The 17,399-nt window shown below is 40.4% G+C and overlaps 2 protein-coding genes across 3 annotated transcripts; both read left to right on the top strand.

Moving 5' to 3' along the window:
* Positions 1-46: 46 nt before the first annotated feature.
* On the top strand, positions 47-6,759 carry mvb12a (multivesicular body subunit 12A). 2 transcript variants are annotated; one of them, XM_044028283.1, is made up of 10 exons: positions 47-175; positions 1,163-1,252; positions 2,907-2,990; positions 3,433-3,532; positions 3,683-3,812; positions 3,982-4,122; positions 4,217-4,326; positions 4,413-4,471; positions 4,613-4,678; positions 5,738-6,759. In XM_044028283.1, exons 2-10 carry the CDS (start codon positions 1,163-1,165, stop codon positions 5,804-5,806), a joined length of 849 nt encoding a protein of 282 aa, XP_043884218.1. In that variant the 5' UTR covers positions 47-175; the 3' UTR covers positions 5,807-6,759. The 2 variants fall into 2 exon arrangements, with proteins under 2 accessions (XP_043884218.1, XP_043884219.1); XM_044028284.1 differs by lacking the exon at positions 47-175 and adding an exon at positions 904-960.
* Positions 6,760-9,845: 3,086 nt separating this feature from the next.
* Positions 9,846-14,621, top strand: LOC122771524 (transcription factor AP-4-like). Its single transcript, XM_044029144.1, has 7 exons — positions 9,846-10,210; positions 12,064-12,229; positions 12,393-12,491; positions 12,609-12,779; positions 13,427-13,573; positions 13,677-13,838; positions 14,412-14,621. The coding sequence occupies exons 1-7, from the start codon at positions 10,122-10,124 to the stop codon at positions 14,565-14,567; spliced, it is 990 nt and encodes a 329-aa protein (XP_043885079.1). The 5' UTR covers positions 9,846-10,121; the 3' UTR covers positions 14,568-14,621.
* The last annotated feature ends 2,778 nt before the right edge of the window (positions 14,622-17,399 follow it).

The raw sequence follows: 17,399 nt of genomic DNA on the forward strand, positions 1-17,399 counted from the left end.
TGGTAATGACGTCTGACCCTGTGACGTATCGCCCCGGGATTTGACGGGAGTTGGAGTCAAAATGGATTCACAGCGCTTCCTGCTTTGACGAGGAAGACTCCGGCTGGTGACTAAAAAGTTGTTTGCCTGTGAAACCGCAACAGCTCGGGGAGACAGAAGACACCACAGATTAAAAGTAAGTTTATGTGTATGAGTTTATCCTTTAACTCACAAAACAAACGGATTTTATCTAAAATTGTAGGCCGTCAGGTTTTGTCATATAGGAACAGGGGCAGCTATTGTAAGGTAAGCTCGACTCGTTGTGTAGGTTCGTAGACAATGACTCAAAACCAGTTCTCGTTCATAATTCATGGTTTATATAATAAATAAATAACTTTGGAATTAAATGTGTGTCAAGTTTTCCTGAAGAAGCTAAGTTGTCAAAATGCAGTCAGAGTGTATTTACCTGAATAGTTAGTTACCAATAACATCATGTTTTTCCAATGTATGTAAGTCCATAGACAAGGAAATGCATCATTTCTCAACATTATTGAGTAATAGTGTAGTAATATAATGTGTTAAATGTGTCTCAACTTGAATCAACCACACTTCTTCATTTTACTTGGGACTACTTGGACTGAATTAATTAACTTGATTTATCTCAGTTTTTCACCACTATACATAAAATAGTGAGTATTTAATTTGTGTTAATGGTCAGAAACAGTTTATTAGAACCTAAAACATGAAGAGATGCTTCTGTGGTGATGCTTGGAAATTGAACAACTAAACATCTGTCATTTTCTCATGAACTAAGTTGCTGTTGCAGTTAGGAATACGTTCTTGCGTTGAACAGAATCTCTTTGTCCTTGAACGTTTTAGCAAAAATGCAACCATTTAAACTAAACTGGATCTTTCTCTCCCAGACAGTGTAGCCTTGATATAACACACACATTAAGACTGGATCGTATCTTGTTACCCCGAGTGAGTCCTCACTTTTTGTCACGTGGCTAAAACTATACACACCACAATTCTGATAAGACACCTCTGTCACCACAATATTGTTATATATGTGTACAATCACGACTGGGCTAAAGGTATAAAAAATGATTTCATTGAATAAAACGAAGGGGATTTTATTTATGTGTGTATCAGCAATTTTATAGATATTTCTTATGCTTGTTAGATGTCGTTGATGGAACATGTTGGCGTACGGCCCATCACAGCTGTGGCATGGACCTCCAACACCAGCACCTGCCCCAAAGACTTTACTATGGTAAGAGGAGAGATGGCCATTGCTCCTGCTACTGATTCAATGACCTAAATGTCCATTTACAGTCATTGGTTCCTCTGGAATTTTCATTTTCAACATTCAACCATTTTGACAGCCACCACATGAACAGCAGGAGTTTGGTGAGAATAAATCAATCGATAGACTCGCTGGAGTTTCCACTGAAGCAGAAACCAATCTTTGCGTAAATAATAAAGTCCTATAAACAATGCAAGCGGGCTGTATTTGCAGTGAGGTTTCGCTGAGGTGTAAACAACTTGAAGATTATTTGTGGGAGTGACGAGGGAAAGTGTTCCTTGGGTTGTGTTTTGAAAATAGAGAGGGGAGATGTTTACACTTTAAGATTAGATTTTTACATCTCAAGTTCAACCTTAAAATTCGAAAAACGGGTTGTATGAGAATTTTTTCCCACAGTCTTTCCAGTTATACTGTAAACAAAGTGGTTCCTCCTGGGACATTAGAGTTTCATTAAATGGAGTTGAATTAAGCCTATCAGCTCCACACGACTCTCTCTGTGTCTGTGGTGACATTCCTGCGCTGCACACGGAGTGTGACTCTCATTCTAGCGGCTGATGGAGGGAAGGTGGAAGCGTAACAGCTTTGCTGGTAATGTGAGACGGCAGTGAATGGTTGGAATATGGACCTAGAGTCGCCCTTTCAGAAAGCTCTGCAGGCTGAGGAAAGTCTGATGTCACTGCCCACCTCCTTGGCGGAAAACACCAAGAACACTTTCCTCTTAATCCTCACAGTCCTGACTCTCACAGACACCCTGTGTGTGTGTGTGTGTGTGTGTCTGTGTGTCTGTGTCTGATTTTACTTCCAGCAACTCAATTTTGAACGTCAACTGCTGAGCTTCACACATACATTGTCTTGATGCATCTGGGCACGTCCCCAGTGACGTTTCCTGGTGTCTTTCGGGTCTTCCAGCATCATACACCCTCACCCGGGCGACCCATCTGGGGTTGATCAAGCCCCAAATCATGTCCAGATAGCACTACTCCACCCACGGTTCTCCTCGCTGGATCCACAGTGACCAGCTTGTTGGCCTTGTTCTTGCTTGTGCCTTCGATGCCCAGCCTGCTGTAGGCGATGACCAATAAATCCTCTGCGCCCCACCTCTATAGGTTCACACCTTGCTCGCCACCCGTTTCTGCGACACTCTTCCACTAGCTCATCATATCTCGTCTGTTTCGTCCCAAGGAGTGGTCAGCCCTGAGAGGACGACCCTGCTCGGTGGTTTCTGTGATCAGCAACATATCTGGGGTGGGGGCGGGTAGCAACAACAGCAGTGTTTTGTCTACAGAAGTTTCACACTGGAGCCTTAAATGTAGTGTTTTGATGAGCTGTAAACTTGACCTTTAGAAACACTTTTGGTGTTTAAATGTTACATCACTGAGTGTAAACTTCCTTTCCTAAAGCTCCAGGTATAGCATGAAATAACAGAATTAAGACAATGATTAAGGATAATTAATAATGATAATAATGATAATTAACCTCTGTTTGCTTTTAATCAACAGTTATGTACTTAGTTTCATTCACACTGTCCGACTGCTGTGTTTCAAGGAGACTAGTTAAATGAATATAAAGTGCGTCAGTGTCCATGATCTGTCTAACTTTTCCCTTGTTTTTTCTTCTGCAGATCAACATCACAGAAGATGGATCCGCAGCAAACTTCACACGCAGCTTTGCAATAAAGTCTGGATATTACCTCTGTTACAGCAAGGTAACAATGGTTGGATAATCTTTTAGGGCGGCTGGATCAGCGGTGAAACGGATCATCTTCCAACTGGAAGGTTGGGGTTAGATCCCAGTCTCTGCTGAGCAAGACACTTAACCTGAGGTTTCTCCTGGTGATTGTACGGAGCGTGAATTTGAATTTACAGATGCTCTGTGTGGCGCGTGAATGGGTGAAATGCAAAACTGCAGTGCTAAGGCTTTGACTGGACATCAAGACTAGAAAAGTCTTTTTTATTACCATTGGCCATTGTTACTTGTGTCTTTTCACTGTAGAAATAAATGATGTGGAATGATTAGATTTTGAAGAACAACTCCCAAGAGGCAATCGAGCCCACAGCTATAAGCTAAGATAAGATAATACAAATGTTACACCTCCTTATTCCTCCTTTCTTATCCCTCTCTCTCACTCTCTCTCTCTCTCTCTCTAGGACCTGACATGTGGAATGGTCGTTTCAGACGTTCAGCTTCTCTCAGACAAAGATGCTATTCCTCATGGTTTCTGCTTCATCGCTGAGCACCTCGAAGCAAGTGAGTGCACACACCGAGTTGTAACACACACATTCCTCATATATATATTTGCTGCAGATCATAGGAACGTTTTTATTTGATTTACCCACAGCTTATTTACCGTGGGGGTATTTTAATTTTCTGTCTTTTTTTTGTTTTTCGTGTGCTCAGAGGCCTCTGTTTCGAAGAAGAAGCGCGTGTGCGTGCGAGTCGTTCCCGTCGGCAGTGTGGACACAGCTGTGTTGGATATCAAACTGACAGCCAAAAGCAAAATGATGTTGCAGCATTACACATATGTGGGGTTGGTAGCATTCACACGTACAAACATTTCTCTTGCACCTGTTTTGTCTAATGTATTTCAATAAATCCCATCGACACAGTGGGTCTTCATCTGGTAAGGTGTTATTAAAAGATCATTTCTGGTGAGCAGCACAGTAACGACTGTAACGTCAAGTGTGCCTTCTCCTCAGGGACATCCATGGCTACGTGTTGTGGTGCAGAAAGGGACGTTTTTCTAACCCCATGCCCCAGGCCAAACCCCGCAGTGTGAGCTTGGATATCCGCAAACTCTCCCTAGACCAAACATCGGTTCCTCTGCCCCTCAGACCCAGGTACTCTTATACTTCTTCCTCTTCTTCCTCTCTCTATATATATGTATAGTTTATTTAATGCTTGTCAATAATATCCATTTATTTGTTTCCACAGCAACCCTCCTCCTCTCGCGCCGTATAGTAAACTGAGTCAGAGACGCCACAGCCTCCAAATCAAGGACAACTTGGACAAGCCTGCTGACAGCAGTATCCATGGGATCACAGGTACTCCAGGTGCAATTTTTGACACTTCAGAATTTTTGTCAACGGAAGCAGCTCACTCACCTGTAACCTGCTCTGACTCTCTGCAGCTCTCGATGGAGTTCCCTTTAGTCTGCACCCAAAATTTAACATCCAGGCGAATGGGACGGTACGTTTGACATTTTCAATGCATTTTAAAGTGACGGGTTTCATTTCAACTCATTCATTCCTTGTGTCACGTCAAGTATTAAGATATCCCTAAAGCATGTAGTGACATTTCTTTCTTTCTTTTCCCACATTTCTTTCGTAGAATCATCTGCTGAACTCTCAAATAAACAACATTCGTATAAAGTCTCTCCAAGACATTGAAAATGAGGTAGGTCCACATCTGTGTCCATCTTTATCCATATCATTACATAGGCAGGGTGTGGGTTTCTCTTTTTGTACACACTTTTCCTGCATCCTTAGGAACCTTTTTGACATACATATACTAGAGCTGCAACTAACTTTTCTTTTCATAATCGATTAGTTTGTCGATTATTTTCTCGATGAATCGTTTGGTCCATAAAATATCAGAAAACCTTAAAAAATGTTGTCAAACCTGGAAATGATGACGTTATCTTGTTTTGTCCACAAACCAAAATGATTCACTTTTAATGATTTCTTTGTTATCCAGAGCAAAGAAATGAAGGAAATATTCACATTTAAGAAGCTTAAACAATCGGATATCATGTTTTAATCATGAAAAAAGCTTCAAACCAATTAATCGATTATCAAAATAGTTGTCGATTAATTTAGTAATCGATTATTAATTGATTCATCGATGAATTGTTTCAGCTCTAATATACACTGAGTTTTTTGTCCTGATAGAGGCCAAAGCTCTGTCCCAATTAGGCTCTGGTCTGGACTAAGATGTGAATTGTGGTTAGGTTAAATTTTGTGTTGGGCACTAAGTTGTTATGTTATGGTTAAGGATCAGGTTTAGGTTAGGCTGTTCATAAAAGTCAAGAACATGCTGTGCAAACCTGTGAGTCGGGCTGAACAATTCATCAATACAGCCGATGAGTGAGTGCAGCACAGAGCGCAGGAGAAAGTGTGCTAAGGAGAAATAAATACAAAACAGATGGTGGAAGTGACGAGAATCACAGTGGTTAAGACCGGTACCCTGTGTGCGCAAGACATCATGGTCGCAAGTTCGACTCCACCCCTGGCTGATTGTACTCAATTCCATTGTAAGTCGCTTTGGATAAAAGCGTCTGCAAAATGACATGTAATGTAATGTAACAAATAGACGGTCGCAAAAATGTAAGGTATGACACCATGATGGTGTAGTTATGACAAGAGTTGTTTCGACAGTGTGCATCGCAACAACCAAGTCGCTGTTTTGCTTTAATTCTTCATTTGTTTGTTTGTTTTGTGTGTGTGTCTTTTTTAGTATAACTACACATTTGCTGTGGAGGAAAAAGCCACCAAGAGGACCAGGCCATCACTGTCCAGTGATTAAAATTACACTATCAAGAGTTTCAGGTTTTTTTGCTCTGTCAAAAAGACGACGTTCCAAATCATGTACATACTGTATTTCAGATGACAGGAGACATTTGGGTCAATACGATTAAGCTTTACAGGACTTTGGGTGTAAACGTGGGGTCGGCACTACCATTCCTTTATAATACTAACATTCATTTCTCAATATTATGCTTTTTCCTGCAAGTCCTGTTTCTTCTCTGCCTTTTTTTATTTTTTTTTTAAACATTCCAGTTTTTTTTGCTCTCCAAAGGAAATGTGCAGTATCCTGTGCAGTATCGGCTGTTTGGGCCCATCAGGCGTTGAGTACAAAAATCAGAATAATTGTGTGTTAAATATGATACTTTAACCTGATATCCTACATCACATCACCTGACCATTTGTTTATCAACAGCCTCATGGGTGGTGTTGTGTTATTCATTCAGTGCTTTGTTGGTATATGAGCAAACAGAAATGCAGGATACAGTGCCTCGCCTGTATGAAGAGTAGCCCTCTATCAAGTTTGTGTTATTCCCCAAAAAAAATAATATATCCTATTTTAAGGTGCGTGGATGACGGTTATATATTTTGCTATTTCGTTATGTTAATCCTACTAGAACAAGTCGTGTGGTAAGAAATGGAGACGGATGTTTTTATTTGTTTTGCTTTGTTACTTTTCACAGAATAAGGGCCAAATATTTATATATCTCCTTGAACATAGTATGTTGTTATTGTTTATGACAGTGTAAAAAAGTTTTATTGCATCGCAAAAAAAATAAAAACTTCTTCAGAAACGTAACTCCGGCTGTTATGATTGTTAGTATAATGTTGAAGAACAAATAGGAATATTGAACAAATTAAGGCTGCGAGGAAATCTTGAGTGTAAAGTGTTTGTAATGTAGAATACAATTAAAGTCGTGGCCCAGTCTGAGCAGTGGTTTCACGGAAGAAGAACATGTCTTCGCCTAATTTATATGAACTCCATTGAGCACACGGTTTCTCTGAGAGGCTTTGCATGAGACACTGTTTGCAGACACCACCCTGGAGTCATTGGAAAACAACCATTGTATCATACTGAGGAAAACCAGATGGACCAGCAGGTGGACGTGGGTGTGATGCGACACTTTTTATGCCCCTACAGCTTCAGTAGCTGTATTTGGACACATTACATTTCACTGACTGTGACGATAATATTTAAGGAACACCTTGAGAGAATTTTCTCAACTTGGCACAAACATTCACTTCTTCTTTACCATTTTACTGCGGTTGGCATCCGTACTTTTGCCTCACTACCTCCTTTAACCTTTACCTCAATCTGTCTGATTTAGGTTTTGATGGGAACTGTTGAGTTATTTCTTCATCGATGTCTGCCATAACTCAACATAGGTAGACACAATATACACAATAGAAGACACTGCGACAACTCCACTCACTTCGATCTTCATTGACAGCAGCAGGTTTATTTGTACTGATTTTAAAAAGTACATAAATAATATAACTTATTTACGCTCTTTTTAAAATCAGTGTTAATCACTGTTAAATTATTGGAAATCTGTCTTTAAATTCTACATTTCATTTCCCCAATAACATAATCACTATAAATTACAATTACAGACTTCATTGAATTTTGGTCATAAGTCAAGAATACACTAGCTCCTCTTTCGGCCCTTTTGGCCTATTGTTGCAGATTTGAATTCACTTTCATTAAATTGATTTGGCTTTAACGTTTGTTTGTTTTCTATTTCTGTCTCATCAGTTAATGATACATAACTGAGATCCATTCCCTTCACGATTGCTATAATCTATCTGTAAAGTCAAGGAACACCTGTGTGTCTGGTTTACAGGCTTCAAACTCAGGGCACCAGTGTGATGTGGTTTGTATAAGAAACACACATTGAATAGGTACTGCACTAACATACTTAACATGCCATTTAATTTCTGCTGCACATGCCAAAACATAATTCAAAGAAATGTATTATTATTGATATTGTTATACCTAATAGTCAGTCAGTCATCATCTAACCGCTTTATCCTCCACCAGAGGGTCGCGGGGGGTGCTGTGCCAATCTCAGCTACATCGGGCGATAGGCGGGGTACACCCTGGACAGTTCGCCAGTCCATCGCAGGGCCACACACAACTAGAGTTATACCTAATAGTAGAGTGTCCAATTCACCTAATACCCACATTGCATGTTTTTGGACTGTGGGAGGAAGCCGGAGAACCCGGAGAGAACCCACGCACACACAGGCCCTTGTTCCAACCGGGGCTGTCTTCTCGCTGCAAGGCGAAGTGCTTACACCACCGTGTGGCCCCTATACCTAATAGTATCTCATGTAATTCAGAATCCTACTTCAAGGAGTGTTGGTGTTCAGCCTTATGTTGCATTACTGCCACCTGCTGCACTATAGCATGTACTGTACGTTGCCTTCCATACTGAGATACAGCGTCAGGGGACTCAGGGGCCTTAGCACCAGTCGGTGATTGGGCCCAAATTGTATGCAGAGGTGGAAAGAGTACTGAAATACTCTACTCAAGTAAAAGTGCCACTATTTTGATAGCATTTTACTTAAGTACACGTAGACATACTGGTCTAAAAATGCTCTCAGGTTAAAATAAAAAAAGTAGCTTTTTTAAAAAGTTACTTAGTTACTTCTTTTTTAAACAAGGTTCTTTCTTGTGTTGTGCAAAACAGGACGAGGGGACACAAATGTCACTTTGTTTTTTATAGGCAAACCTTTACAAGTTAAAGTGCTGACAAATTAAGATATCTAAACCCAAAAAAATCAGTCAAAATGGGTCAAGGGTCACAAATGCTTTAACTTTCTCACTCATTCTGGGACCTTAATTAGCACCAATTCATCTGTCCTTATCATTCACCTGTCCTCATCATTCACTTCCAAAGTTTCTGGTACATGTTTTGTTTGTATGTATGTATGTATGTATGTATGTATTTTTTATTTCAGCATTTTTTACTCAGCAACAGATGTGATTTAAAACACATACTTAAGTAAAATTACAAATTTGAATAAAAAAAATTACAAATACACGAAAACGACTCAATTACAGTAACGGACTAAATGTAAGTCATTACTGATACATGTACATGACTGAGAAACATCAAAGGTAGAAGCCAAATTTACAGTCTGTTGTCTTTATTTTTTGTCTTTATCTCCGTGGTGCTCTGGTGTAGAGTGATTTGACTTATATCCTCAGAATCCGTGGACCCTCTGCTTTCATGCGAGCTGTGTGGAGTGTGTTCAGAAAAAAAGTGTCTGAGCGTTAAGATCCAGAAATGTGGCGAGTGGTTAGACATAGAAGTTCGATATGTAGTCATTCACATTTAAAATAGGTTTATAACGCCCTTGTGTACCAGATGTTTAATATGATGAACAACATCACTATATTCTCTCGTATTTAGTGGTGTTCCACAATATATATATATATATATATATATATATATATATACATATATATATATATATATATACACATACATATATATATATATATATATATATACACACATATATATATATATATATACATATATATATATATATATATATATATATATATATATATATATACATATATATATATATATATATATACACATATATATATATATATATATATATATATATATATATATATACACATATATATATATATATATATATATATATATATATACACATATATATATATATATATATATTTATATATATATATATATATATATATATATATATATATATATATATATTGTATAGATGTGTATTAGACTTTCTTATTTACATATTTGTATAGATGGTATTTTATTATTTCATTCTTTGTGTCCATGTGCGCTTCTTGCCTTCATGTGCTCGGTGAGGATTGTTCCACTGCATTTACACAGTGACTTACTGGTTTGTTTGTTCTGCTTTCCGGAAAACGGTCTGATTCCAACCAGCTGTTTCCCGCCTCACACAGATCAGCTGCACACACACACACACACTGTAGTAGGCGGAGGAAGCACACACACACACACACACAAAGGTAGTAGGCGGAGGCACGAGGCCACACACACACATTGGAGGGAACCCCATCAGCTGTGTGAAGCAACACAGCTTTAATTTACTTTTATTTTTCCATCTCCGCTCTGTAGATTCGTCGTTTTTTTTTTCCCCTAAGAGCTGATATTTCAGACATGCGTCACTGAGAACAGCTACAGCTCTGCGGCAAAAACAAGCAGGACGGACGCATTGGAGAGAAGAGAAAACACGGACAGCAGCAGCACCAGAAGGAGGTGGAGGAGGAGGCTGTGAAAGAAAGCATGGAATATTTCATGATGCCGACAGAGAAGATCGCGTCCTTACAGCAGTTTAAGAAGACTGAAAAGGATGTGATAGGAGGACTATGCAGGTGTGTGTTTGTACCCAACGGCTCTTTCATGTGACTGTCGCGTGTGTGTGTGTTTGTGTGCAGCCCGATTCCGTTTAGCATGCTAGCCTCGATACCTTGGCAGCACCTTGGTTGGTTGTAGACATTAGCAGTTTGTTGTGCCAGCAGCTGCTGCCACTGCTGGCGGCGGGGAATGATGCTGCGTTCATCCGCGGCGTTATTTACTGAGCCGTTAACACGTAATAACACATGGGGCACGTTTGCAGCCATCCGGCGCATGAGTATGTAAATCGCGGGGGTGAAATCAATACATTTGCGTCCAGCTGAACCAACACCACGTGGTGGTGAACGTGTTGCCCGCCGCCCCATTTCTGTGCACATAACTACGCATTCTATTACATATTTCATTTGTATTTTTATCCGTTTACTCCGAGGCAATGCGTTGTTGTATATTTAATTATAAAAAGGCGGTACGTTGAGGCTTCCGCTGCTCGTTACTGCGTCGTTGAGCAACGCTCCCGAGCAGCTGCCGTGGTTGCGTCGTATGCTAAAATTAGCCTAGCGTGGCTAACTAGATAGCTGGAACTATGCACTGTGTAATGTGTGAAGGTTACGCAACTTCCGTATATTTACGCATGAATATGAGCTAAGGAGTTTGAAATTTGAAACACACAGTCTTATCGTTGTGTCAGTGGACACTTCTGTGTCGGCAGCTGGTTAGTACCAGTGTTAGCTCGCTGCTAGCAGAGGAAAGCATTGTTCTCCACGATGCTTGCCAGGGGGCCTGCGGCTCTTGCGGAGTCACATTTCACTCCTGTCGCCGCTCAGGTGCGCCCCCTCCGGCCATGTCAGAGGCCCGCAGCTCCTGGAGGCTATAAATGACAACAGCTGATTTGACCTCTTTGTGTTTATGCTTTTGTTTTGTGTGCTGTAGTTTCTACGTTAATCGCCACATGTTTTGATAGTCAGTTAATCTGTTTTTGTAAGTTTTGAGATAAAATGTATATTTTTGTGTTCTCAAATTCTTAAATATTAAAAATTTCTTACAGTAAACTAAATATCTCGACTAAAAGCAGGGCATCATTTTATGCTTTGCAATAACGAAAATAATTATTAGATACAGTCTGTGACCGTCACAACCCCTCAAAATCAGGTAGAAGTCCAAGCACTACATTTAGCAAGAAGAAGAGAAATTTAAGAGTGGCTATGTTTTTATGCTTTTTTCATCAGGGTTTTTGTCTGTTTTCATGGTTTTCAACTAAAGCAGTCTCTAAACACGAAACTTAAGATCAAGTTAGACTTCTTGCAATTTCCACCACACAATCATCCTTTTGTAGAAAGCTGTGTGAACTGTGCCCTCTTGTTAGACTTTTGTAAACACCGCAGATCTGGTCCTTCAAGTCTGTCCTCTTGGTCCCATGACCATCGTTTTTTTGCCTTAATGGTTCACTTATTTTCCAGCCTGAGTAAATATGTTAAGAAGATATTGCCACCATAACATCCAACCTCATAGGAGGAGGAAGTTGTGTGAGGGGGCACAGAGTTCAGTCAAACCCAAAGACCACCAGGCAGGGTGCCTGAGGAATGTAGAGAGGTCAGGGTTAACGCCTGGTAAAGTACTAGGTTAAAGGTTTTAAGTCTTAAGATTGTATTCTTTGATCATCAGTTTTATTTATTTTGCCCAGATTTGTGGCCTTGTTTTAGGTTGTGTGGCCATAAAACTAATTACCAGCTATATTGGTGCCTCACACAATCAACACATGATCATAATCTATACTAAAAAAATGATTGTTTGATTCTTATTTCCATTACGGAGGGCCATTGGGCACAACACTTTCATGGACAAATCATGATCTTCCTTCTCTATTCTTCAGTCTGGCCAACATCCCCCTCAGTCCAGAGACGGCCCAGGACCAGGAGAGACGAATCCGCCGTGAGATCGCCAACAGCAATGAACGCCGGCGCATGCAGAGCATCAATGCAGGCTTCCAGTCCCTCAAAACACTCCTGCCACATGCAGATGGAGAGAAGCTCAGCAAGGTGAAGCAGACAGTCAAGATTTCACGTTAAAACATTTGATAAAGATTTCAAGTTACTTGCAGTACACGTGTAATGCCTGGCAGGATATAAGACTTTTTATACACATGTTCTTGATTGGATTTGAAGTGAAATGTCTTTGTACTGTTGGTTTAATCCCTGCCAGGCGGCCATCCTGCAGCAGACGGCTGACTACATCTTCACATTGGAGCAGGAAAAGACACAGCTCCTGGCACAGAACAACCAGCTCAAACGCTTCCTCCAGGTAACAGCCTGTACCACAGTTAGTCATTAAGTCCATGTGGCTATAACCATGTTGTGAAAATGAAAATATGCCCGTCGTCATCAGCTGTGATTTACATTTAACTCTGCATCACTGCAGGAGTTCAGCGGTTCATCTCCAAAGAGGAGGCGAGCAGAGGAGAAGGATGAGGGGATCGGCTCTCCAGACACACTAGAGGAGGAGAAGGTGGAGGAGGTGAGGAGGGAAATGTTAGAGCTGCGGCAGCAACTGGACAAGGAGCGATCAGCGCGTATGCTGCTGGAGGAGCAGGTCAGTAAACAGCAGGAGCTGGATTTTCTGGAGGTTCCTTTATGACTCACGTGATGGCACGTTTTGCCATATGAAGACACATAGTGTATCAATATGCATGTAAATAGACCTCTTGCAACTTAGATTCTTCTTTGCCAGACATACATTTTCATCATTTTAAAGTAATAAAAAGTTTGCATTGTTGAAGTGCAGGTTGAAATAAATGACTAAAAACTGAATGTAGAAGGAGATAATTTTAACTCCACATCTCCAGGCTGCAAAGTGGTGTTGTCACACAGAATAGTTGGAAGCTAAAAAAAAATGCAAACAAGTTTTACTATTTGACCATGCTCATCATCAAAAGGTGATGAGAAGTTGACCACAGGTCACCGTAGCAATGTGAAGGGCTGATGGTGGTGACAACCTCACCAGGACACTAACTGATGCTTGGCAGCCTTTATCCTGGATCTACCTGAACAGCAGGTTTTGATGGAAGTGACAGTTGACAAAGACAAATAAGAATTGAAAGAGAAATGTAAACTATAGGGCTAAGATATTGCTTAAAATTAGAGTAATTATTGTTTTTAAAGAATACATAGGCTTGTGCAGGTGTACGTCAATGTTTCATTGGTACTTGAGTTCTGATTAATATGCGTCTTTGTGTGCAGGTGCGCTCCCTGGACACCCAGCTGCACCCAGAGCGTTTGAAGGTGATTACCCAACAGCTCGAGGAGGAGCAAGCACTCATTCAGAGCCAGACACTCTTACGGCTGCAGCAGATCCACGCAGCTGACAGACAAACTCCAAGTCCACAGGTGAGACACACACACACACAAATGATGTTGGTCATCTGTGAGAAGAAAACCTATTTCTTTTTCATTTTATCTGACATATTTTGATATTTTGTTTGTCCTCCAGGTCCTGGCGCACCCTGCCCCAACCCATCACCCCACAGTCATTGTCCCAGCTCCAACACTAAGCCAGCACGCCCACCATCATGTCACCGTGGTGACCATGAGCCCGTCTGGCCACACCAGCACTGTGTCCACATCCAGGCAGAATCTGGACACCATTGTGCAGGTACATTGTTGTTAACGTTGAAATGTATTACTTTAGTATTACTTTCTGGCAGTCTTTTAATCCATAGAAATGGTAAAGACATAGAAGGTAACGGACCGTTTCATTTATTTATCCACTTTAGCTTCAGGGTTTCACACCAGTCCAATAATAAACTTTTAAATGCTCTGCTGTACTGTGTAATAAAATCCCAGGGCTCAATTTGAAACTGTGCATCTGCTGGTCCTGCAAATATTTCACAATAAAAGCCTTGTTGAAAGAAATTAATTTGAAACGGAACAGAAACACATTTACTTTGAAATGGCGACAGGACGTGTTTTTGCATCACGTGTGGCAAAGCAGTTGTGACCCCCTGTTCAGTTGATGGCTGTGCACTCAAACACTCATAGTTGTTGTGGTGTATTTTGGACTTTGTAAAAAAGACCAAGAGGAAGAATTACTGAAGGACGGGATCTAAAGCTCATAATCCCAGGCTGCTCCCAGCATCGTCAACGGGTATTTTGATAGAGAGAGCGAGATTCCTAGTGGCAGAAATGTGCGTCTAACAGTCGAAAATGTCCTCTTTTCTCACCTCAGGCCATCCAGCACATCGAACGCACTCAGGGTAGGAGAGCCAGTGCCGAGGAGGAACAGAGACGAGCGGTCATTGTAAGCCCGGCCCATGCAGCCATGGACACGGCCTGCTCGGACACGGACACCGACACAGAGGGAGAGGACTGCTCAATGAACTGATTTGCCCTATGAACACACACACACACACACACACACATACACACAAACAAACACTTAAAATGCCTACTCACTGTAAGATTCCCCCAAGGAGCTTGACTACTTTTTAAAAGAAAATCTGTCTCTGGCATTATCCAAACTCCTAAATCCAGTGGTTAAGCTCAGTGTCAATCTTGTACTGTAAAATCTCTGAATATCGAAACATAGGATGGTCAGCGTGTACAGGAGACCCTGTGGGATTTCTAGAGGCGGTTTTATCAATGTCTGAGCCGGTCTGTCACTACTTGAAAGAAAACTTGGAGGGTCTCCTTTATGTAAACAGCTCTCGGTTTCGGTCTGTCCTTCATTTGTGTTTTTATGTGTTCATCGATCTGCTCATCCTCACTGGCACGCTGACAGTATTATTTGTCCTACAAACTGGTGGACGTCGTGTCGTGGAGAGTTGAATGTAACAACAGAATAAGCCAAGCAACTCTTGATTTTGAGAAGGGACACGGTGTCGCAGTGTTCTTCATCCTGGCAAACCCGATTCAAAACGACAACCAAGGGCATTTCTAAAATTTAAAGTTTGTAAATGAAAAGCACTAGACTGCGAATTATGTTTGACGATATACATGGGAGAACAGGTGGGGCTGCACCTAACCATTATTTTCCCGATTAATTTAGTAATTGTAAAAACCCGAAATATAAGCAAATTATTCAGTCTCATAATTTCTTTGTTATATGAAGCAAAGACGCAGAAAAAAAGGAACTTAATCGATGATTAAAATGAGTTGACACTTAATTTAGTAATCGACTAATCATCGCAGCCCTAAAACAGGTTTACTTGAAACTATTCTGATATGAATAAGCCCTTAAAAATAAGCTGAACAATTTATATTAATCATTTTTGGTGTCAAATGTTCATGTTTTTATCAACTTGTTTTATTTCTGTCATTGTTACTGAATGTTGAAGGTGAACCTGTTGAGATTGACAACTTTAAAATTGGAGGTTTGTCAGGTGTTCGTCGGGAACAGGAGGCCTTCAGATGAATTGATGAAGTTTCAACCCGTCTGGTGATGGTGTTTGTTCTCATCTTAAGAAAACGGAGAGAATCAAATGTTTGTGGCTCGCTGACCACTTTTGTGACGATTTTGTGTCAGTTTTTAATCAATTTCATACGATTGTTCATATATATATATATATATATATATATATATATATATATATATATATATATATATATAAGAGAATCAAATGTTTGTGGCTCGCTGACCACTTTTGTGACGATTTTGTGTCAGTTTTTAATCAATTTCATACGATTGTTCATATATATATATATATATATATATATATATATATATATATATATATATATATATATACATATATATATGGAAAATTAGTGTGAGGCCAATGACGCGTTGAAGGCTTCCAGTGTTCCCTCCAGATTTCAGTCAGTCTTCTGGTCTTGCTTTTGTTGATTTCCGTGACTATGCACTAGTTTTTTGCAATTTATGCAAACCCATCTTCAGTACGTGTTCAGTATGTGTCGGTGCCATTTATACACGAGGCAAAGTTATCTATGCACCGTTGGTAGGTGTCCACATTACATCTACAGAATCTCTGAAACTTGACACGCGTGTATCAAAAGAATGTAGTCGCCTCTACTCGCAAGGTGCTCTCTGTCAACCTGGTGCTTCAGAGACGAGCAGTGAACCGAGGCCGAAACTCGTCACATAACTCCACACTTGATTTGTTTTTTTTTGTTCTTGTTTTGGGGGGTAATTTGTCATTTCCACATTTTGGAATTGCGCAAACGTAGGGAAAGCGTCGAGGAGTTTGTCTGATAACGAATGGCAACACCCAGAGCTGTCTCTTGCTTTTGAAAATGTAAAACCACAGCACAAAAAGGGTCTCACTTTTCCAAACTCTTAAAAAAAACTGGAAAGAAAAGTGTTCTGCAACCTTAATTGTGAAGCCAAGTTCACAAACGTCAATCGGCAACATGATTTCAGTGCATCAAATGCCACAGAGTGCACAATCGGTATTCAGTGAGACTGAAATTTGACTGAAACTGCAGATCCTCTCCAACAATCTCCACTCCTCCTTTTTTCTTTTTAAAAACACACCAAATCTGTGCACCTCATGTTACATTGCTTGTATTAATCCCGGGAATTTGACTGGAAATCTCTTGCTCCGAGCATCTCCTGTCGTCCTCTATTTGAAATGCTGACTTGATGCTGTAAACATTCCCTTTTGTTTGGATTAGTATCTGTCTTTTGATCTCTCGCGTGTTCTGTTGCCAATTGAATGCATGTTACTAATTGCCATTTCCTCTCGTCTAAAGTGAGCTTTTGTTTTGACATTTGTTTACTTTTCTGAGGGTTTTTCATGTTGTTTTTTTATAATCACATGACTGGTGCATTCAGTTTGATACTGTCATTTTGGCGTTGCGTGGACACTCGCTGACATCAGTTCTATGTCTGGTTAGATTAGTATTTTCATACCACACGGAGTGAGAGCGGGGCTTATTGTTAGTGAAGCTTTGTTTAAAGGGTTTGGCGTTCTGCTGACTGAAGTTGGCGCGGCCGCAGTGGGAGTCTGGGTGAAGTTTGTCGGTCAGAAAAACACGCGTTTCTGTAAATTGTGTAGCAGCACTGCTGTCAGTAGTTGGTATTTTCAGATATTCGATATGAAGCACTTGCTGTTCTGTACTTTCTGAATCAGTGACGAGGAACTTTTGTTTTATGGCATTTATTTTTCTTCCGTAAAGCCCTTTTGCTGTGACGCAATTTAACATCTGTTTATTGTGTTTTCGCTTTTTTCTGTTTGTTTATTTTTCATTTGTCATT

This window comes from Solea senegalensis, linkage group LG6, assembly GCF_019176455.1.
Source record: "Solea senegalensis isolate Sse05_10M linkage group LG6, IFAPA_SoseM_1, whole genome shotgun sequence".
Classification (NCBI taxonomy): domain Eukaryota; kingdom Metazoa; phylum Chordata; class Actinopteri; order Pleuronectiformes; family Soleidae; genus Solea; species Solea senegalensis.

What these genes read in the sequence shown, in the direction of transcription:
- mvb12a (XM_044028283.1), top strand. Translation starts at nt 1,163, where the DNA reads ATGTCGTTGATGGAACATGTTGGCGTACGGCCCATCACAGCTGTGGCA. An exon ending in CAGCATTACACATATGTGGG is followed by an intron (nt 3,813 to 3,981) that starts GTTGGTAGCATT and finishes CCTTCTCCTCAG; the next exon opens with GGACATCCATGGCTACGTGT. An exon ending in TCCAAGACATTGAAAATGAG is followed by an intron (nt 4,679 to 5,737) that starts GTAGGTCCACAT and finishes TGTCTTTTTTAG; the next exon opens with TATAACTACACATTTGCTGT.
- LOC122771524 (XM_044029144.1), top strand. Translation starts at nt 10,122, where the DNA reads ATGGAATATTTCATGATGCCGACAGAGAAGATCGCGTCCTTACAGCAG. An exon ending in GTATGCTGCTGGAGGAGCAG is followed by an intron (nt 12,780 to 13,426) that starts GTCAGTAAACAG and finishes CTTTGTGTGCAG; the next exon opens with GTGCGCTCCCTGGACACCCA. An exon ending in GACAAACTCCAAGTCCACAG is followed by an intron (nt 13,574 to 13,676) that starts GTGAGACACACA and finishes TTTGTCCTCCAG; the next exon opens with GTCCTGGCGCACCCTGCCCC.